This window comes from Atractosteus spatula, chromosome 9 (assembly GCF_055471065.1).
Source record: "Atractosteus spatula isolate fAtrSpa1 chromosome 9, fAtrSpa1.hap1, whole genome shotgun sequence".
Classification (NCBI taxonomy): Eukaryota; Metazoa; Chordata; class Actinopteri; order Semionotiformes; family Lepisosteidae; genus Atractosteus; species Atractosteus spatula.
The window spans coordinates 22526172-22548824 of record NC_142714.1 but is presented as its reverse complement, the minus strand read 5'-3'; the positions used below and the strand labels follow the sequence as shown (position 1 = coordinate 22548824).

General features: G+C 43.4%; 1 protein-coding gene across 1 annotated transcript in view; it reads left to right on the top strand.

The window, feature by feature from the left end:
- The first annotated feature begins 231 nt into the window (after positions 1-231).
- Positions 232-22653, top strand: part of cdan1 (codanin 1) — a 29401-nt gene continuing 6979 nt past the window's right edge. Inside the window, exons 1-21 of the mRNA XM_088925936.1 lie at positions 232-319; positions 2721-3346; positions 3891-4091; positions 5307-5497; positions 6189-6299; positions 7062-7140; positions 8207-8327; positions 8741-8850; positions 9802-9891; positions 10635-10710; positions 12430-12635; positions 13132-13252; positions 13470-13613; positions 13844-14010; positions 14900-14981; positions 15094-15183; positions 16119-16173; positions 17073-17206; positions 18588-18691; positions 19992-20141; positions 20830-20893. Of these exons, the coding sequence (XP_088782062.1) occupies positions 242-319; positions 2721-3346; positions 3891-4091; positions 5307-5497; positions 6189-6299; positions 7062-7140; positions 8207-8327; positions 8741-8850; positions 9802-9891; positions 10635-10710; positions 12430-12635; positions 13132-13252; positions 13470-13613; positions 13844-14010; positions 14900-14981; positions 15094-15183; positions 16119-16173; positions 17073-17206; positions 18588-18691; positions 19992-20141; positions 20830-20893 (3000 nt within the window). The 5' untranslated portion in view covers positions 232-241. The remainder of the gene's footprint in view (positions 320-2720; positions 3347-3890; positions 4092-5306; positions 5498-6188; positions 6300-7061; positions 7141-8206; positions 8328-8740; positions 8851-9801; positions 9892-10634; positions 10711-12429; positions 12636-13131; positions 13253-13469; positions 13614-13843; positions 14011-14899; positions 14982-15093; positions 15184-16118; positions 16174-17072; positions 17207-18587; positions 18692-19991; positions 20142-20829; positions 20894-22653) is intronic.

The following is a 22653-nucleotide window of genomic DNA, read 5'->3' as shown; positions in this document are numbered from 1 at the left end:
TTTAGATTCTGGAAATAATGCTAAAACTGAGGCGAAGCGTGTAACTTTCACCGCATTTGCAAAAATCCGTCACATTTAATTTCCGTGTTTAGCTGAACAAAACATCCTCAGCTAGTATCTTATAAAGCCATACAGTAGATGAAACTATTTTCGTCACTAACCGTGCGCCTCTCGGCTCCGCACTGCGTGCGTCTGCAGCACCCAGGCGCGCTCCCGTCGTGCTGCGCGTGCTCAGTGCGGAATGGCGGCTCTTTTGGAATCCGTGCTGCAGAGGAAGGTGGAGGCGAGTCAGGCCGTACGGTGGATCAGAAACGAGCAGGTCAGAAACGGTGGCCGGCGATTTAGGGGAAGAGGAGGCAGCAAACCGCTGTGCAAAGAGGCTGATTGCAAAGGCTACACGTGTGCTTGCGGGTTGGGATTTGCAGCATCAGCTGTAGCGAGCACTACACAGCAACATTGGGCCCGGGCATGAAAGACAAAGCAGAAGTTGTGAATGTTCATATTGCAAACAGGATGGCGCGGTTCAGCTATGCAGGGCATGAACACCCGGACCTGGAGCCAGTTAGCACATAATGAGAATGATTGGCAGATGGCAACATGAGTATGACGCGGAGTTTTTCCGGTCGCCTTTGCCTGATGCTTTTTTTCTTAAGCGTGGAGAAACTTTAGTTTACCCTCTTGTCACTTGTCTAGCGGGCTTTTTTTACACTTAGATCTTGTTCAGAATCTTTGTAAGAGGGTTCCTTGTTTGTAATCCGCTTAGTAGCCGAAAGCCTCCACCTAAATGCTGTGTAGGAGTATATTGGTGACAGGTTCAGGTTCCGTTTTTATATGCTACTACGATGTCAGACAAAACCTGTTTTCCTGTTCTTAGAGGAAAGTGGGTCTAAATAACTGGATATATCAACATACATCTGTAACAGAAATGGTTGCAGAAAAGAGGCCATTCACCCCTTCAAGCTCAAGTGCTGGTGGTCACGGCAGCAACCCCCCTGGTCTGCAAAGGGTTAATCAGAGTAGCCAGGCAGCCTGCATGTGCGTCCTTGGCACCTGGAGAGAACATGCAGACTCCCCATGGACAGGTAGCCCAGCCTCAAATCTGTGTGGCAGCAGTGTTGTTCTCCATCTCACTGTAGCAGGGTGACAGTTTCATTCTGTCTGCACTTGCATGTCCGACATAACACATTCAACATCCCTCAGAAACAGCCTAAATTGGAGAGTCCTCAGTGTTTGGTTCACTTCTGTAGATCCATATAATCAATATTGTGCAATGCAGATTTGTCCATTGGATTGCACAAATCATGTGTTAACCTGCAAATGCTATTTTATGAAATTGTACTGCCTTGCAGCAGACATATCTCACCATTAAGTAAGGTCAGCATATCGGTTATGCCAAATCTAGTAATAGGCATGAAGCGAGAAGCACGTAGTGTTGGGAGACGATCAAAAGACAGAAGCTCACAAAAGAGAAGTGCCCCCAGTGTGCTACGCTGTGCAAGATCACCTTTGAGGACAGGAGTCTGCCTGAGCTGTGAGTGGTCAAACGTGACTTGATAAATTCAGTAGCCTAGAAATCATTTGGAACAACAATCAGTATGCCCTTCAGCACTAGAGTTCCCTTAATTGGCACATTGCTGGGTTTGTTGATCGTTCCCTTCCGAGTGTTGATAATCATTAAATACAGGTGATTTATATTCACCTGTAAGACTGGTGATCACCGGGATCCCTCTTTTAGGGGTTTCTTGAGCTCAAGTGAGAGCCCTTCTGGTGCCACTAATGACCAAGCACTGTTGAAATAGGGAAACTGTCTTAGCAGTCCTTTCTCTTGTCCACAGTGCATTAACACCCCACATAGAACTAGCTTAACACACCCCATACTGTATATAGCGTAGTATATACCATACGTCCACATTCTGATTGCTTTATCCAATTAAAAGGGGTTGCAGTGGAGCAACGGGCACAAGTCAGGATACCAGTCCATTGCAGGGCACACATACAAACTCTGTGCATTTAGCAGCTCAGGAATTGAACCCAGGGCCTCAGAGCTGCAAGGCAGTGATGATAACCACTGTGCCACCATTCTGCACATCATTACAGCTATTCTTGGTGTTCATGATCCAACAACAGTGTGTGCTGAGAGTTCCCCACTGTCTGGGGATGTGTGATAAGATACAATGCTAACCTACTCCTCATGACTGGGCATTCTGTGAGTGCTTGTCATCATCTGTAACTATCAATGCCAGATCTACTTGATGTGTTACACATGAGAATGGCAACAAAAAGCACACACACACACACACAAAAAAAACTTTTTTACAAAAATTGTGCACTTGAATTGTTCTGGGATATATTTTGTGCGCTCGTGTGCAGTTAGAGATTCCAGGTTATATTTCACTGCCAAGTCATAAGGCAGCCATTTCCACTTGAGAGCTGCGAGACTTGAAATAAGATCCATTTTAGGCGAGAGGAGCACTAGGCTCTTTTACAAATTGTAGGAATGAAGACGAAAAGCAGATTTGAATCATTTCATGTTGAGAAGAGCCTGTGCTGGTTGACTCAACGTTGGGTGACGTTGCCACCCAGTGCCAGTGATTGGCAAGAGATCACAGCTGGTGGTGAATTGGATTTCATGAAATATTCCGAATGGTCATGCCCAAGTAGCCATCTTTTGTAAAGATGCTGGTGGAATGTTTGTGACCTCTTGTCTTTTGTTCTGGTAGAAGAACGGGGCAGAAGCTTTGGTGAGCATCGGGATTCAGCGGAAGGACTTTGTGCCGTTTCTTCTGAACTTCCTGCGGGAGCAGGCCTGCCACGTCCTGGCCAATGGTCCATCCACGCCAGCCAAGACGCCCGGCCCACAGGGCACCCGGACTCCCGGCTTCCTCAGCGAGCGGCGGGGCAGCAGGGGGCCCTCGAAGGGAGCATCCCGGGTGCAGCTATTCTCCCCACCCCCCTGCGCCAGCCCAGCGGAGCAGGACCCTCCGGGAGCCCACTCCCTGAGTGGGATCAGTGCCCTGAGCAGCCCGTCCTTTAGTTCGGGGTGGAGCCCCGCCCCGCGCCCTTCCGCGCCCGAGAGGCGGTCCGCCCAGCGCGCCAGTCTGGGAGACTTCCTGCTGTCGTCACCGGAGCAGCAGCCCGCGCAGCGCCGCGGGCGCAGGAGGAGCGGGGGGGCGGGGCGCCCGGCGGGGCGGGGCCAGAGCGAGGAACAGGGCCGCTGGGATAGCCCGGTGGGCGGGGCCGGCAGGAAGAGTGGCGGCAGTAAGGCGGAGCCTCCTGTCTCTCCCCAGCTCAACCTCAACAACCTGGAGGACTTCCCTCCTGTCGGTGCCTCTCCTGCCTCCCCTGCGTGAGTCTCTTCTGTGCGTTTAGATCGGCTTCCCAGGACAATCTCTTTAAATTCCCAAGCGTCTGACTGATAAATGTAAGCGGTCATCTTTCTGGTGACAGTCTCCGGTTTTGTAGATGTAGAAAAGCTTTCAGGATGCAAGATTGAGAGTTTTTTAATGAGAGCTACTGTGTTAATAATCAAGTCTCAGGTCGTTTCAGGGTCTGTGGAGAATTTCACAGATATGCACTACTGTGTACGTTTTTGTTTAAAATATGCTGTGAAGTGGCTAATTTTAGTCCTATTCCTACATGATCCCAATATTCAATAGCTCAGAGAAGTGCTCGCTGACTTGATCTTCGGTTTTTAAGACGTAGTTAGCTTTACAGGTTATTAACTGGTTGAAATGACAAGTTATGATGCTGGGCAAGCGTTACACAGAACGCAAAGGAGCTTGTGGAAAGTGATGTGAGAAGACCGTTTTCTGTAGCAGAACCGTCTGTCCCCTTAATGATTGGTTGTGAGAATGATTGTGCTTCCTTGTCGCCTGTCCGCCCCCTCACAGACGGACAAAGCCATCTCGCCGGATCAACCCGACCCCAGTGAGCCAAGAGCGCCCGCTTTCCAAGCCAAAGAACTGCTTCACCTCCACACCTGTCAGCAAGCTGCCCAGCCCGCCTTCTATCCCAGAATCCCCTGGGGCTGCTCCCCAGAGGGGTACCCCAAATACGCTGCAGGAAGAGAGGGAGCTGCTGCGCAGAGAGAGGTACAGTGATGCACCGTCAGGCTCCCAGAGTGGAGAGAACGGCCACAGACAAGTGGTTTGGAGATTTTCTTCTTTGAGTTGAGATAAATGAGAGCAAACTAATGACGAATAATGCCATGTCCCAATTTCCATACTTAGCCCTAAGGTTCAGCACTTCTGTGACGTAGCGCAAGTGTGGACTTCAAGTGCGCAAGTATTCGAGGGGGCGTCGTTATAAAAAGGGTAATGGGACACACCCGTGTGACAGCACTCGCTGGGTACACAGCTCAGGGGCCAAGTGCTGCCTGTGGCTGATGCTTCTTTTCCAGTAGCTAATCTCAGCCAAGTGCAGTTTAAAATAATTTTTCATTCTCTGCCCATAGTTTGCTGAAATTGAATTTCATCTCGTCTGAACTTGTACACAAGTAGTGATACATCGTGCTTATTCATGTTGAACGGGCTTGATACCGCTGTTTATTCATAGCTTTGTACCACTAAATGCATTTCATGTCATCTGTCCCTGTACAAAAATGACAGTACGAGGAACATAACGTGTTCATCCATGTTCATTCGAGTAAACTAAATAAGGTAAACTTGGCAATACGTCAAAAAGCTTTGTACTATTAAATATTCCATGTACAAAATAAACCACAGGTAAATTAATATTCATCAGTTGAAATGAGGAGATAAAATAAAAGCTTTATGTCAAAACCTTGTACCAGGAATACATACAGCATGAATCTAAAGTAGCCTATGAAATTTTGTTTTTCCATAAATTATTTTAAATAAGTATTTTTTTATTGTAAGTTTTTAAAACTGTATAGAAGTTAGATTTTACTAACGCTTTAATATTTTGTTCTCAATGACAACTTCTCTCCACTTTGATAGGCTACAATGTAATTCCCTTCAGCAGAGTCTGCTCAGACTTAAGGGAAGGATGCATTTGTGGGTGCTTGTGAGCACCCTCGTGAAACACAAATGTACAATTGGGACACCTTAAGCTCTTGCAGACTTGAGCGAGAACGCGCATATGAAGGGGGCAAGACTGCAAGTGTGCCTACTGGGACACGGTCTAAGTGTGTGGCATCAGCACTGTGTCTTTTAATAATTGACCTCTTATGCTATCTTGTTTACTTTAATTCTGTCTCGGCGTGGTAAAACAAGATGTTATTTTCACTGTATGGCTAACTCCTATAATCTGCTCTTTTTCTCTTGTCTCCCTCCACTTCTCTCCAGGTCCAAACTGGCTCAGCAGAACTTCTCCCCTGCCTCCCCTGTCCTGGATCCTTGTACCCCCACTAAGCCCGGGAGCAGAGCAAGTTCTCACGTGCAGACCGACCCCCTGGCCTCTTGCGCTGACCTCAGCAAAGTGACCTTCTCCAGTGAGCTGGACCTGCTGGCTCAGCTGTACTGCACCTGTGTCGCTGGTATGAGGCTGGGAGGGTCAGCGGAGTGGGGGGGACATGGGGGCCTTGTGCAGTTTTCTCACCTTTGTATGGATAGAAGTCCTTTACAGCCCAGCACTTACTGTAGAAATCGTAACTACCCTGGAACTGTGCTGTTTCTAGTGATGTTAGCAGTTTCCCAACCAGTAGGTATACCTCCTTACACTGCAAGGAACCTGCAAAATAGTCTTAATTACTTATTCACATTGAGTTACTGTCTTGGACTGTATTTTCAACATTGGCATTTTTAAATTGCACCATACATAATAGGTATAATATTTGCCATTGTTATTGAACTTTTTAACTACAAAAACACTTATGAGATGTATTGATGCTGTGCATCACTGTATCTGTAATCAGTTGACTAAACCTCTAAAGTTGCTTTAAAAAAATGTGGATTTTGTATTGGCAAGGGACTACAAGGCCTTTGTTTCTTGTCTGTTTCGCCATTCTTAAGTTTGTAAAAGCGGGTATTTCAGCAGTTTTCTGTGATAGTTTTGAAACTGTTCGTATCAAGGATTAGGTGAAGTTGTACGTGAATGAATGAATTTGTAAGGAAACGTGCGGCTGGTTCCCCTGGAGTTGAATTGTCCAGCCCGGATGAGTGGAAACGAGCTTCAGTCCAGTGGCTGGAGTTCCTGCAGGCCTGGACACGGTGTGCTTTTCTGTGCAGAGAACCTGGTGCCCAGTGTGATCCTGGAGCTTTTCTTCATGCTACAGCTGCTGACGTCTCGAGTGCCTCTCCCTGCCAAGGAAGGGAAGCTGTCCCTGGGTGAATCCAATGGTGAGCGCTCCGTTTCTCCCACGGGCTCTGTGTTTTTCCCTCGTTGCAGTCTGTAGCAGGACTGTACTCTATTAAATCCACTTCTTTAATTCTCACGTCCCTTTCATTTAAAGGGGAACTGCAAGGCTGTTTTTCTATTTCAGGCTTAGATAGAATCGGCATTGATGAGTGCCTTTCAAGCCATAATGAGAGTAAAATGTACACAGTAACTTGTAAAACCTCCAATTTACATCACAAAATAGACACAATTTCCAGGTATGTACAGCGCCATATTCTGCGGTTCTAAAGAACGAGGCAACAAAACTTCCAGTGACATGAATCAAACCTACAGTATAACATTATAAAGAACCAGGCTTGTGAATACATCTATTTTAATCCGGTAGAAATATTACTTTCAATTTTGACACTGTTTTGCCGACAAATACTAGTTGCTATCTCTGCATGCAGATCACATTGAAACATTTCTGCGGTGAAATGTATGCTGCAAAACCTGTACTTATTCACTTGTACATCACATTACGTCAGTCATTACAGTGACTAGTGAGCAGGGCCGCATCATGTCGCTGTTTTCATGGGAACTCGAATGCGAGTTTGTGACATAAAGTACTGTACTTTCACAAAGTTCACAATTTTGTGCTTAATTCAGAATTTGTTCATTTTTTTCTATACCGTCAACAAATTTATTTAGTTACTGAGGTTTAACCAGTCTGAGAAATTGGGACTGCAGTTCCCCTTTAAATCTGATTCTCGTATTCTTTTCAGATGTGCTGGACAGGCACTACCTTGGGACTCTGCACAACTGTGTCTTCTTCGCCGTCGGAGTCTTGGAAAATCAGTTTGAGTAAGCCTTCCTGGGACACGTGGGACAAGTGTAAGGTCTTCTAGGGATAATCAGAGACAAGGTGGAGGTTAAATAAGTGACTGAGCTCCTTTCCTAAGTCAGGAAATCTCTGTCTTGTCTGCCTGGGGAAAACAGATCTTAAGTAGAAACTGTTACAAATGCCACAAAGTAATTAAACATTTAAATGACTAAGGAAATTTTCCATGTAACAATGGAATGTAGACTATTCACAAAAAAAATTCAGGGATTTCCACCTGTTGACTCAACAACAGAATTCAGCTTTTGAAATAATGAAGGTTCCTTGTGATAATCCTCCCACTCTCTCAGCAACTCATGGAAAATATCCCTGAACACAACAGGTCTCAACTGATTATCATGTTCACGCTCTGAATATCCACTGTGTACACAAAAGAGGTTCTCAAACAGGTTCAAAAACAACATTCAATAAATTCTCCATCATCAATAGTGTTATACAGGGGCAGGGGGTAGAGAGAGGTTCAATCGCTAGATTCGTCTCACGATCTTAGTCTGTTGCACATCTAATTTAAAAGTTGCTTTTAACAACTTTAAGCTCGGTTTCCTCCCACTCTGCTCTGCAAGACCCCATCAGCCAGAACAAATCACAAAAAAGAAAATTTGCGAATGTTGCATTCGTAGACATCGAGACCCTACACTACTTCAACTAGTGTGGTTTGTCAAAGACTGCTAGTTAAAACATTGTTTAAAAAAGGATTTGCAAGTGCACTGGTACATAATAGCTATCCAATTCCAGTAAAATATAACCAAATCCAATTCAGATTCAACAACAGAACTTGGCTTTTGAAATAATGAACTTATATTTTATACAGTGCCTTTGAAAGTAGTCATCACAAAACACTTGACAATACATAAAAACATAATTTGACAGTATAATTCAAGAAAATTCCAAAGCCAAGAAAACAAAGCATGTAGAAAACGTAAAGCAGTTGGGACCTCACGTTGAACCATGTGACCATTCTTGTCCGCCAGTCTTGTTGAAAACACGAGAGAGTTAAGTGACTGGCTGGCTGTGTGCTATGTGCTGCAGGCTGGTGTCGCACCTGGATCACGACACACTGCGACTGCTGGCGGAGAACGAGAGGGTGGCCTTGTTCTCGCCCGCCCTGCGGGACCGGCTGATGGACGCCCATGAGAACAGCACTGCCAAGGTGGGTGGGCTGGTCACTCTATCGGGGGCCCTGGAGAGCAGCTTCAGTAACACAAGAATGGCTCTGAGGTGGAAACCGAGAGCACTGCAGTAGTGGGTTATCTTGTACTTTTGTGCACTATGCAGGGTCTGACAGATGCAGCATTGCACTGCACATGAGATAACAGAACATCAGAAGTGGAGGCCTTGTGAAAGGGCATTTAAAACCACGCCTTGACACAAAAGATTGTGGGGGGGGTGTGGAACAAGCTACCCAGCCATGTTGTTGAAGCTGATAACCTGGCTTCTTTCAAGCAATGGTTGAATGACATGTTCAGTTTAATGAGCCACTAACTACAGTACCAAATGGGCTCTATGTGCTTAATGGCCTCTTCGTGTTCGTAACCTTTCTTCTGCCCTTATGTTCTCATGCAGGTGTCCCCCACTCTGCTGCCTGTCATTCTGTCAGTCTCCTTCCAGCCTGACACTGACAACCGCTCCAATTTCCCCAACGAAAGGGCCTTCCATATCTTCAAGAAACAGAGGTAGGGGGGCTGGAGTGGACTGGACAGAAATCTATCGTGGACAGAAGTGTGGATTCATTCTTGGGGACACAAGTGACCTTAATGGTGCTGCCTCAGCTGGGTGCGATGCCAGAGTTATCACAGAGTTAGTTGTGAATGGATTAGCAAATCAAGACTGTGTTTGTTTAGGGCTCAGCCCTGACAGGATGGCTTTCAGAATGCTGTTCTGCCTGCAACAGAAGAGTAGGCTAAGAGCCCTCCAGCACACTTGTTTCACCTGTTTAAATATTATCCACAGCTGTTAAAAATCTATCAAACTTCACAGTGATAAAGCATGCAGCTGATTAAGTCAATACTTACATCAGCCTAAATCTGAGATTTTGGTGAAATCGAAACTGTTGATTTTAGTGCGAGTACAAACCCAGTCCCATTTAATTAAAAACATTGTTGGAAATCGCATATTCATTTTGTACATTACAGGTCTGGTAAGCTGGTTAGTATTCCCTACAGTGTCTGAATTGGATTTGGTTATATTGTACTGGAATTGGATAGCTATAATGTACCAGTGGACTTGCAAATCCTATTTTAAACAGTGTTTTAACTAGCAGTCTTTGACTAACCACACTAGCTGAAGTAGAGTAGGGTCTTGATGTCCACGAATGTAACATTCGCAAATTTGCTTCTTTGTGATTTGTTCTGACTGATGGGGTCTTGTGTTTAAGAGGAGCAGAGTGAGATGAAACCGAGCTGAAGGTTGTTAAGAGCAGCTTTGAAACTAGACATGCAACAGACTAAGATCGTGAGATGAATCTAGTGATTGAGCCTCTCTCTATCCCCTGCCCCTGTATAACACTATAGATGAAGGAGAATGTATTGAATGTTGTTTTTGAACCTATTGGAGAGGCTCTTCTGTGTACACTGTGGATATTCAGTGTGTGGTCATGATTATCAGCTGTCACCTGTTGTGTTCAGGGATATTTTCTATGAGTTGCTGAGAGAGTGGGAAGATTATCACAAGGAACCAGACTGGGAATTTGACCGAGTGCTGGGAAACAGAATCAGGTAAGAACTCCAGAAATAATTTAAAACACGCGAGGTGAAGACATGCTTATTGATTGATCACTAATCAGAATTGTGATGTGGGAATTTCCCTCTGCCTCACAGTTCTACAAGTCTGTTAGTTTTAGTTTGATATTTTCTTATTATTCAGTAAGTCAGATAATTCACAAGAATGTATGGCACTTTTCAGCTCACATTGAATAAAAATGTGACAAAATAATAGTGTATTTTGCTTGATGGAATGGCATCCTCATTTTAAACAGATCTAAATAAAAGTAAACAAAACCTGTTATATCGAGTGTCAGAAAGGTTGATTTTTGTCTTCCTTTAATTAAGATGACACATAAAGAGGAGCTCATTTTGCCCGTCAAACCGGTTTGTTAGTTAAAGGATCTCATCCAGCTGTTTTCTTGAAAGAAGCCAGGATAGTGGCTTCAACAACATGGCTGGGTGGCTTGTTCCATACTCCCACCCCTGTGTGCATAAAGAAGTGTCTCCTGTTCTCAGTTTTAAATACACTTCCAATGCAGTCCAAAAGGCTATATTCCAATTTTAATCCATTGCAATTTTGCATTGCACTGTTTTTTAAGAAGTTTTCAGTACAATAAAGGTCCCTGCAGCTGCTCATGTGGGCCAAGACTTTTTGTTCCTTGTGGGGAAGCAAATACCCATCAGAGATGGCAAATGCCAGCCTTTCTTCCTCCAGATTAGCTCTACCGTGCTCTCTGTATGTGTGTCTCCTGCAGGGCCATGGTGAGTCAGCTGACTGCTGCTGGGAACCACAGCCACTTCGCCAGACTCTTCCAGAAGCAGCTCCTCCAGGTGGGTAGGATCAAAGCCCAGACCTGGTGGCGTTTGAGGAGAACATGTTTGTGCTTTATGTGGGAAATGTATTGGTGTGGTCCTCCATTCAGGCAGTGATAATGAACAGGCAACAGCACCACATACATTTTTGTTAGGTGTATATACAACATGCAGTAATAATTGCACTTTTCAACACTTGAAAGTTGTTCAGTGCAGCACTGCATGTAGTGCTAGGAGAAAAGTGGCCAGTGGCTCTGGAGAAGATGGTATCATCTTTACGACAGCTTGCAGGAACTAGAATCCTGTTATCTTTATGCCAGTATTGTCCAGCGTTAGGCAAGGCCTACATGTTACTGGAATCTCTTTTATTCATTGCCTGCTAAATACGTGTGAAAGAAGGTAATGGCGATTAGAGAAGCAGGAACTCATGGATATCATGACTGTATATGACTGTGCCGTGCCTATTGAATGCTTTTAATGGGTAAAAAAAGAAATCTGACTTTACACCTTTAAGGAATCACACCCTTTAGAATTGCCCTTTTCTTTTGAATTATGCGACAGTGGTTTCATATCATTGTAGCATAATTCATCAGAAGCAGAATGTTTTAACTGACCTTTAATTTGCCAAGTCTTCTTTACAGCCTCTTTACAGCCTTTTATAGTTCCACACATCACTTTATCACAGACAATAAGACATATTGTGATGTTTTATGGAAGGTGTTTTCCTCTTCTCTGTATGAGTAACTATGCCAATTGATCACCCAGCAGTAGGGTTGGGTACCGCCTCTGGAAAACGTCCCGCGACTTACCGCAGTACGCATGCATGTACCGCAGTATACCGCAAACTATTTTGCATGTTTTTATATGGAGACTCTCATTGTTTGATTTAATGATTAGTAAAGCATATTGAGTTGTGTGCAAAATAAAGTAATGAAAATTATGTTGTTTTGTTGTTTTATTGGAACCAAAGAACTAGAAATAACACTGAAGAGTGTAACAGAACAATTTAACAACATGCAGATTTTTAATCAAATATAATTAAATCTTTTTTCACAAGGTATTGGAGGTTAATTAAATGTAAAATTCAAAATATGACAGGTGCTTGTAAGTTGTAAAAATTTTGCTTTACAATGAGTTTACATTCACAACCTTATGAAACATTTTGTTAGGATGTTCGATTGCCCTTGGCTATTTCATCTAAAACTTCAAAGAATCCTCAATACTTGCTTAAAACATTGCTGAGACGTGCCGCCACCGGTACATTTGTCATATCACAGTGACGACAAACTCTGATATCTTCCTCAAATCTTGAATCCGATTGACGTTTTTTCAGCCCAAAATCCTTCCAAATGTCAGATTTGGCCCTTGTGTTTTTGATGATTTCATACTCCGCCATTTTGTTTGATTGGGAATGCCCGTATCGATGAAAGTCAAGGTCGTCCTGAACCAATCAGCTGAGATTATTTTAGCTTGATTTCCGAAATAACATCATATTTCTAAACTTACTAGCCAATGATATGCAGGAAATACCTTTTGTATGACTTTTTTTTACTCACCCTTTTAAAGTTAACGACATTTTTAACGCAGTCTTTTGTTCTTGTTTGTTCTTTTGTGAACCGCGGTCTACCGGTATACCGATTTTTACCGCGCACCTCTACTCATCAGTAGTTAGCAGCTGGTTCTCTTATTGCTTTAGTTGTGCTGGAGTGACATTGCTCTTCTCTCTTCTCCCTGTAGATGTGTAAAGGTCCTCACCTTCCTGGGGCTGGTGACGAGGCCCCGGACGCAGACCTGCTGGGGATGCTAGGTGCAGACAACCTGAGCCGCCTGAAGAGACTTCAGGAACGCCTTATCCAGCCGCAGAGCATCATGGGGCCCTGCCCTCCACCTTCGTTCCCTGGGCATCAGGAATTCTTCAGGGATTTCTTGCAGGCTGCAAGCAGGTAGGGCATGCACAGCTTTTTTGTTTCTGCAGAACTCAGCACTCAAGAAGTTTAGGACTCTTAGAGGTTACGCAGACAACGCAGGCGAAAATGCTCTGCAACAACAAAAAGGGTCCTTCAGGTCCATTCTTCCTTCTTACAGTATTACTTCACATCCAACTCAGTTCAGGTCATGGTGTAGGTCAGACAAATGAGCCACTTATGTTTAAAAATGTTCTTCACCCACCTCTTCAGTTTTAACTTTTCATGTTTTTGGACACTTGCTTTAAAACCGTTTTTACCCATCATCTAGTTTGGTGGTGTTATTTTTAAAATAATATTTTTGCTTTCCCTCTGCTCTTAGGCTGTAATTGCAGGCTTTCTTCTGCACTAAGGGCACGAATGAGACATTGTAGACTCCTGTCTGCACCACAGATCTACCAAAGTGCAGCTGCAGGTCTTTGTTCTGAGCAGAAGCCACTGAGCCTCAGCACCCTGGTTCTGTTTTCCTCTGCAGCTGCCAGCTGAACCAGCACTTGACAGACAGCCTTTGCCAACAGATCCTGGAGCTGGACTCTATTGCCATCCTGGGGCCTGGCTGTGCCAAGGATGAAGGGGAGGGAGACATGGAGCAGCAGGTGAGGACTGGGGAACACTTTAGAAGGGAGGTGGTCTGCTTATCAGAGGGCATAGATTGAGTCTGCAGGGAGAGTAAAGCAGCAGGAATTTGTTTTGTCTTGATTCATCACTAATAGATTATTTTAATTTGCTGGAGACACACCTTTAGCCTCATCAGTAAAAAGAGGCGATATGATGCATGGATCAGCACCCTGGCCTTTATTTTTTCTCTGCCAGAATGAGACGCTTCGCTTCACTTCAGTGCTGATGACTACCCGTCTGTTGGCCAAATTTCTGGGCTTCATCACTTTCCTGCCGTATCAAACCGCAGAGACACCATCCAGAGAAATTCAGGAGGCAGCTGTGGCCATTCGCAACAAGGTGCTCTACCAGTGCCAATTCTCTCACTGAACGTATGGACTTGATTTCTTGGCTAACTTAGTTTAAAATCATCTTAACTATGGATTGGCACATCGGAGCTCCCTCTCCCAATACCTAAAACTGTGCTGTATATACCCAGGGTATAAATGGATTCTTTGTGCCAGTGTTGAAGCACGTCTGTGGTCTGTCGACAGCGCGACAGTGTGTGACACTGTGTGTCCTTGCTCCAGAGTGCCCCTGTGCTGGACGTGTCCAGCGTGCTGAGGCGCGCAGTGGAGAAGCGGCGCACTGTGCTCACAGTCCCCTGGCTGGTAGAGTTCCTGTCCATGGTGGACTACACTACCCCCTTCCTGCTCTACTACCGCGCCGTCTTCACCATGCTGCTTCAGGTCTACAGGTGGGGAGGGGCGGGGAGGGCTCTGGACTCGTAGACTCAAGGTTGTGGGTTCGAATTCCGGCTGGGGCACTGCTGTCATACTATTGATCAAGGTACTTCACTCTGATTGCTTCAGGATCCAATGCTGCTCCTTTGAATAAATAATCACGATGCACATACCGGCAAGAGTTGGGTGTGAACACCTGGAGAGTCTACGCTGATGCATACTATAAAACCATAAAGGATGTCCCTCCTTGTAATGTTTTCACCTATTATTCATAAAAGAAAGAAACCGGCAAGAAACATTTGTTCACTGTGATGGGGAACAGGAAGCACACAGTAGGCAAAACACCAGTGTGCTAAGGTGGGTGTCAAGTCAGGCAATACCTTTACAATACAGTACTGGTAGTCAAGAGTGTAATGCCGTGTCTGAGAAAACTGGCGATACATATTGGGTAGGCATTTAATAAACACGTTTGTTTTTTTTATATTGGGAACTCTTCTTGATGTGAAAAGTTGGGAGTCTTTCTGTCTTTCTCTCTAGCTTTGCCACTTTAAAGATATGCTTTTCTTCTCATTTCTGTAGCTGTGTGCGTGGTTTTCTCATGAAGATGCTTTTATGAATATAGCCTGCAACACCTACAGTACAAGACGCAGGGAAAACAGACCAGGTTTCAAGGACTCTGCAATTCGGAGACACACACAGATGCGTACACAGCCTGCAGAGCGCTTTACAGATCGCAATCACTTTTCAGATTCAGTATGCTCTAAGGGGGGAGGGGAGGGCTGTAAGCATTTTTACTTTAATTTCACTAAAGATCTTTAACACTTGGAACAATATCTGCAGTGTGTATCATTTTGGTGGCAGCGGTGGACAAATTAAAAGAGGCATGTTTTCCTGTTCTTGCAGGCAGATGGTCCTGGGACGCCATGGAGAGATGACCTACCTTAACCGGCTGCTGCTTGTGTCTGTGCTGGGCTGGCTGTTCCAGGTCAGAGGGCCTGGAGAGGGCCTTTGTGATAGACGGTCAGGATCACTCCTGAAGCCACTGTACTGCTACCGCAGATCTGTTAGAATGTCTGCATTCACTCTCTTTGTTTTAGATTCCAGCTTTTCCGGAAGAACTGTTCTTTGGCAGTGATTTTGAGGAGGGTCTGAAGACTGTGGAAAGATCTGCTGCCTCCGAAGGACTGGTGAGGAAAACACTGCAGTCAGATACCATTGCTTCAGCTGCTTGCACATTACTTAAGCTATGGGTCTCGAACCCTGGTCCTGGAGTGCCAAGTCCAGCAGGTCTTATAGATACCCTTTCACATCATCAATTGTTACTGGCCTGGAACCGATTAACTGGTCAATGAAATACCTAAGTAATTTAGAAATCATTTAGAACAATAATCTATCTTTCAGACCTCCAGGACTTGTGTTTCCTTCATTGAAATGTTATTGATCAATCAAGCAAGGAACTTGATATTTAACTTAGGGTGACCTATAAGAAGAACTCTCCAACCAGCACCACACTCTGTCTTAGTCTCTATCAGCTAGTTGGTTTCTGTCACAACATCTGTTCTGGCCTCTAGTGTTTTATCCCTGTGTCATCTGTGTCATTCAGCAGTGCATTTTGTAATTTGTTCTGAGCAGCAATTTAAAATCCAAACTTCCATTTGACTAAGATTAAGATCACTTTATTGGCCATATACAATTTCTTGTATTAGGAATTTTTACTTTTTCGCATACCCCAACTTGCTCTCCATGAGACTCACAGACAGGGAGAGAAGCTTGTGGTCAGAGCGCAGGGTCAGCCATTTCTACGACACTCCTGGAGCAGTTGGGGTTACAAACCATGGGATACAAACCGGCAACCTTCCAGCCACAGGCGCAGATCCTTAGCCACAGAGCCACTGCATCGCCGTTTTTGTTCTTGAACAGATTGATCATCTGTAATCATTTGTACAGATGATTGAAGAAATGCTTAGAAAAAGATATCGGAGCACTGAAGTCAAGCATAATCTAAAAGAAGAATAAGAATAATGTTTCTGCTTTTTAACTCGGCAGCTTGATAACACAATACTTTTAATTGACAACAAGGATGTGAGATGAGATGAAGACATTTTTTGGTTTCCCACTGCAGGACTGCCTTTGCCTGGTGGACCAGCACCTGCTCTACACATGCTGCCCTTACCTTAGTGAGTATTCAGTGATCATGGCTATGGCTCTGGATGTATATCTGGGAGGTTGTGGGTTCAAATACCAGGTTGGGCACTACTGTTGTTAGCTTTAGGCGCAATACTTGACTTGTATTGTTCAAGTGAAATGGCACAAAAGTAACTTTAAATTGTTTTGGAAGTTTCTGGATCAGAAGAGCAGTAACACAGTGGTGCACTGGTTAGCATTGCTGCTTCACAGTGCTGGGGCCCTTGTTCAATTCCTGGGCTGTGTGGAGTTTGAATGTTCTCCCCATGTTTGTGTGGGTTTCCTTCGGGTATTGACAAGTATTTTGACCTTCTGCAGCATTTACACTGTATAGGCAGATCTTGGCAAACTGATTGTCATTGCCACTCATTGTGAATTAGCAACACAGTACCTTTACGCATGGTATTTTCAATGTTTAGAAAACAGTTCTAAAAAGAATGTGAAATTTGAATGTGTTTAATGTGGGTTTAGCAAAAGCTTTTGTAATGTGTCTGATCTTTTCTGGGGTATGTATTTAAAGTTAAAAAATGGGGATATTGGATTTGTTGAGAGACTGTTGAGAGAAACTCTTCTCTTTTCTTGAAGACTATACGTGTATGTGCCCAGATGGCACTTTCTGTAGTGAAGTAATTGAACCTTGAACGTCACTGACTTTTTTTTTTTTTAAATTGTACTGCCGTACAGGAAGATTTAAAAGGATGGAGGATAAATATAATCCCGATTGCTACCAGGCTGTGACAATTGATCGAAAATTGGAATTAATTTTTTGTTACATTGGCTAACTTGAATATTACATGTTTGGATTGGATCACAATAGGGGATCCTTATTTTAGCGTGCTGACCCATGGCCACCATCTGTTATGCTCACACTGATTCCGTTTCTCGCTCCCAGGTGAATTTCGGAAACTGCTGGCTGCATTTGTAGCAGGAAGCACAGCAAAAAATGGGGGTATAATCCGTAAGATAACGCCCACTTCGGCTGAGCCCCAGCAGCCCCCTGTTCCTCTGTCACAGCAGAAACTGCAGGTGAACCTCCGTTTCTCCGAATCCTGCTCTTCCTGTATGGAGACAGATCTGCTTGGCTTGTGTTACTGTGCTGTGGTACAGTTCTGTCCCTTAATTCTTTCTTTCACAAACCCGAACCACTGTGCTCACCCACATCTCACTCTTGAATCATCAGAGCTGGAACACGCACCTTAGGTTCCTTTAATAACTAATCATTTTGTGAAAGAAGAAATACAGTAATCCTTTTCACCTGCTTTCACTGTTACAGAAAAAGTACCACCCAGGAAGTTATAGTGAGGAAAAGACAGTTTTTTTTGCTAGAGAAAGTCTAAGAGAGACTGGCTTTCTTTCCACCGACTTCACCTGTAGCAATTACATCTCCGCTATCCAAAGATTCATGCCTGAATCACGCAAAAATATGAAACTCAGACTCAGTTCTAGTTACACAACAACACCTATACCAGTATCCATATAGGGAAAATAACATAATGATAGGTGTCTTCTTTATTGGCTACAAGACTCCTGGCAGTGGTGTGAATATAAACAGATGGTATTGATTACAGAGAGCACAGGGTTATTTACTGTAGCTGTGCCTTTAGCAGAGCACCTACTTTCTTTTGACTAGATAGTCGATACTCAAGTGTACAGAACCTCTATAGGACTCCAAATGGAAACATACAGGTATTATTTAGCACAAATGATTCTTGAATGGAAGATAATTTGGTAAAGAAAATACTGTAATTTGCAAGCACATGGAATAATAAATAATAGCAATGCTCATTTACAGAAGCCTCATACTTTCCACTTTAAAGGTCATAGTGAAAGATATACAGTAGGCTGTAAGCAGAAAAACATTCCACTGTTGGGCCTTGGAGTTAAGTATTTTATTGTTCTGTTTTTTAATCATCCTTAGAAATTTTTTATTCGATGTAATATGTTTTCGAAATTTGTCAAAGCACTTCTGGTATAAACCACAGCCTGTCAGACTGCTTTTTGTGAGTGTTGATGTGCTGACATTGTAAGTGCTGTTCTGTGGACTTTGCGGCAGTAATCTGACTTTGTGAAAACCTGGGATGCACCAGAAATGATGCACCTGCCACAGCCTTATTGGAAGAGCTACAACCCTGAGATTAAAATTTACTGGCATCAATACAATGAGACTGAAGACTTACACTCACTAAAAGAGAATATCCATATATTTAACCAGTGATACTTTTATTACAAGCCAGTTTCATTTAGTAACAGACACATTTAGTAAAAATGTTAAATTCAATTGCTTGATGTGCTCTGTTCCTCTGTGTTGATGTGGGTTGTTGTTCTGTGTTTGTGTGGTTTTGGTGGCTCGGGCACTAATGACCCTCCATGTGCATGTCCACTCGGCCGTGTGTCCGGCTGTGTCCAGGCAGAGCTGGAGCAGGCCTTCTTCCACAACCAGCCCCCCTCTCTGCGCCGGACAGTGGAGTTTGTGGCGGAGAGGGTGGGCTCCAACTGTGTCAAGCACATCAAGTGAGTTCAGCCTCCGTTTATTTTGCTCTTTACTCAACAGGCAGTACAAACACTGCAGATTCGGTTTTCTACACTTAATCATGTTATACACAGCTTTACAGCAACAGCCTTCATCTAAAAAGTAATAGATATTGCAACTTCATCGGATCCTGATTAAGCAAAACTTGCTTCTTGTGTCTTGGTTATAAGGCTTTTTTATTTACCAAGGTGAACCATGATTGATTTTAAATGTCGTAGTTGAGATTATTATACATCACATACCGTACAGAGAAAAGCAGAAGTATTGGGACAGTGGTGTGAAATTTGTCAGCTGTGTACTAATGACATTTCAGATTAAAAGATGAAACTGAGGAAGAGGTACAGAAATTCAGGTTTTGTCTTTAAAATGCGGTACACATTTTAATAATACATAGGAAAAGTGGCAAATTTCACTTCGTTGTCCAGTATGTAAGCTTTTCACTGTGCGTCCCCATTCAATGGAAAAGCATGATAATTTAAGTGTTTTGAAAAAAGACGCAATGAAAGTTAAATAAATTTCCCCATCAACACTAAGATATCAAACTTCAAAAGAACAAATAAAGAAATTAACCTTCAATTTGCAGACGGTAAAAAACGTATACTCCCACAAGGCATGATCCTGTTCAACAAGGGGCTTTCTGACTAAACGGATTCTTTGTAGACTTCATGTTGATGAATAGAAAAACTGATGCTGCTCCTGATTTCCAAAATTCTAAAACAAAATTAAGTGTTCCAGTTTTTGATTTTTTTTTCATTCACTGTGTTTCAGTCATTTTTAGAAAACAGACAAAATCTGCATAAGAACAGAAGAAAGATTCTAAGCAAGAAGAGGTCATTTGACCGATCTAGCCCGTTTGGTAGTTAGTGGGTAAACGATCTAAGAATCTCATCCAGCCACTTTTTGAATCCAGGTTTATTGGCTTCATCAGCTTAGCTGGGTCTTAGCATGTTCCATTGGTTTAAATCATCTTCCATGTAGGTTCCATTTTTTTGCTCTCCTGTTCATTCTGAATCCAGGAGTGAATATGTGATCTCCTCATAGTCAGTTCAAGACTGTAAAAGTGTGTTCCTTCTGCCTGTCAGTGTTGCATATTCCTTAAGATCCCTAAAACATAGACCTTGACATAGATGGTAGGTTGTAAAGCCTGGAATGGATCAAGCTGCACAATGGATTGCTTCGAGATCCTTGCTGCTCATGTTTTGATCTGTTAGAGACCAGTGCTGCGGTCGGGCTTGTGCCCTGGTCGCTGACTTCTGTCTTGTCTTGGCTCATGCGCCTCAGGGCCACCCTGGTGTCAGAGCTGGTGCAGAGAGGAGAGGCCATGTTGAGAGAGGGGCTGAGTGAGGACCAGGCCAGTGTGCTGAAGCTCCGCGACTCCATCTGCACCCAGCTGTGTGAGAAGGGCTGGGTGGCGCTGGACTGTGGACAACAGTGAGTGTGCTATCTGGGCTACATCTGCATCGGCAGGAGAGGCTGTACCTGCTTTTGCATGAGGGACATATTCACACCTCGGAGTAAAGACGTTTATTTTAATAGCAATGATCTCTAATCCCACATATCAGTACGTAGCAGTCCTGTCCTAAAGGTATTAATTTTTTTTCCTTCATGCGTAAAATACCACAACTGTGACATCATAGTCGAATTGATTCTTCATTGTATCACACAAACTTATGGTGACCTGCACAGAACTAGGGTCACCCTGGGCTACACTTTTCATTTCCAGTGTGGGTGTTAATTACCTAAACAGACAGAGCGGTTTATCAATCAAGGTTTTACTGAAGTGTATCGCATTCTAAAACTCATAAAATTCAGGTATTAATTTGTACTACTCCTTAATGTCTGTAGTTACAATATGTGTGTTCACAATGGATTTTTGTAACATGAGTTTCTGTTTAAGACGGTTATATACAGAGAAGAGGATTTCCATGAATGTGAAATCCTGATATTGGAGATCCGCTGCCATCCAGAAACTGTCCTTGCTGTTAGTGCATGACTGAGGCTTTCACTCTGAGTGCAGGTGGTACTCAGCTCCTGCAATGTACAGAAAGGATTGAACTGAGCTCTGGAAGGCTTGTACCGCTGGAAGCACTGACACTGACCCTGCCCCCCTGTCCCTCAGATTTTGCGCAGCAAAAGGCCCTGAAGCCATCAGAGTTCTGCTCCCGGAAGAGACCTCAGCAGCGGTGAGTCTCTGTGGAAGAACATGTTCCTCTTCCATGAGCACAAAATCAGCCGCATCCAAAAGATTGGTCTGTGTGCTGACAGGGTGTCACCTGAACCATTCTTAACAGCGAGCCTGCTCCAGGAGGGAGTTAAATTAGACACTCCAGTTCCCCTCCCTTCAACAAGTACAATCAATCAGAATTGTATTAGTATGTGTATGCATGTAGTTTAAAGCATTGTGTAATGAAGCAAATTCGGTACTAGACAGTGTACAGAATAGATCAGATAAAAGTTTATCATAATAAAATGCAGGGAATGCAGCAGGTGCATACCTCTCACGATTAGCCTCCTCTCTGTCTCTAATTGCACGAATCAAAGATTCAATCTCGCCATTCATACGCGCCAAATTGGTCACTGTCAACATTTTCAGAATCCCATTTTTTTAACTCCAAATCAGGCACTTTTCTTGACTTGCCTTATCCCTTTGTACTTATTTATTTCCCTTTCGTACTTGTTTTTGGTTTACAAGCCATATTGAGGGTGACGCCGCACGAAAAAGAAGCACCTGAGTGCTACAGGCTCTGTAACTTGTTCCTGAAGCTGCACCAGATATGAATTAATGAAATTTCCTGCATTATTTTATTTTTTTGGCGCTGACCATGTATACACAAATTCACTTAAAAATAGTGACAAATGGGTTACGAAAATGGTGAAAATCAGGATTTGACCAAGTGGTTCAGTCAATAAGTTAAATAATTATTCATAACCCCCAACTTGTAAGTGATTTCTCCAGAATATACACAAGCGGTTGGTATAATTAGAGGCAGGTGATTTCTTTGTTCTCTGGCACAGCTTTGGTGAAAAGAGTAATAATACAGGCACAATTGGTTAAACATATTTATAATTACAAGATACAAACTACACTACACACAATAAAACATACAACACACAAGTTATTTTGTGTACAGTATTTACAAACAAAGCATTTCAGAGCCCTAACATTCTGGTCACCCAGAAAACCCCAGACTGCTACTAAGCATTAAACCCTCAATACTTACAGAGACCAGACCAAGAGATAAACTGCCTTCTCACTAAATTTAATACAATCTGCATTTAAATCACTCTCTCTGCACTCTGAATGCCACAAAATAAATGGAAGCCTATATTCCTATCCATAAAAATACACCCTAAGCAGGAAAGGTGTTTCTAACTGAGGTATCCTTTACCAAGGAAACCCAAGTTTCCTAAAAATGCAGAATAGCACACTCTCTCTAGAAAGATTGAAATACTTAGGTCCAGTCAGGTTTGGTTTGTATGACCATGAAGTAGGGACTCTCCTTTGGTGCAAGCTTCAAGTTCCAACTCCTTCGGACTCTTGTCTTTCCTCTCCTTGTGATGTTCTTAATGTGTTGTTATGTGGTGTGTGTTTACATTGCTCCTTGACAGTCATTAACCCACAGCTTACCTACAGTAGGTATACAAAGGTCAACTTTACAATTGTTTCTGCTCAAGGGACCCCCTAGACCTCAGCAAACATCCTCTCTGCTTTGAAGCTAGAAGTGTTTACCCTTCTAAGTGTCACAAACTTTATCTAAACTCCAAGAGACACTTCTCAGTCACTTAAAGCTGTAACAATATTTTGTGTAAAATGAGAGTCTACTGTATTTTCAGTTGTTGGTTCCAGTCCAATCACTGCCAGTGACAAACTGGTGTAGAGAAAGTGTAAGCTATTCAGTAATATAGTGTCATGCAATACCCTCCCATGGTGAATCTGTTGAAT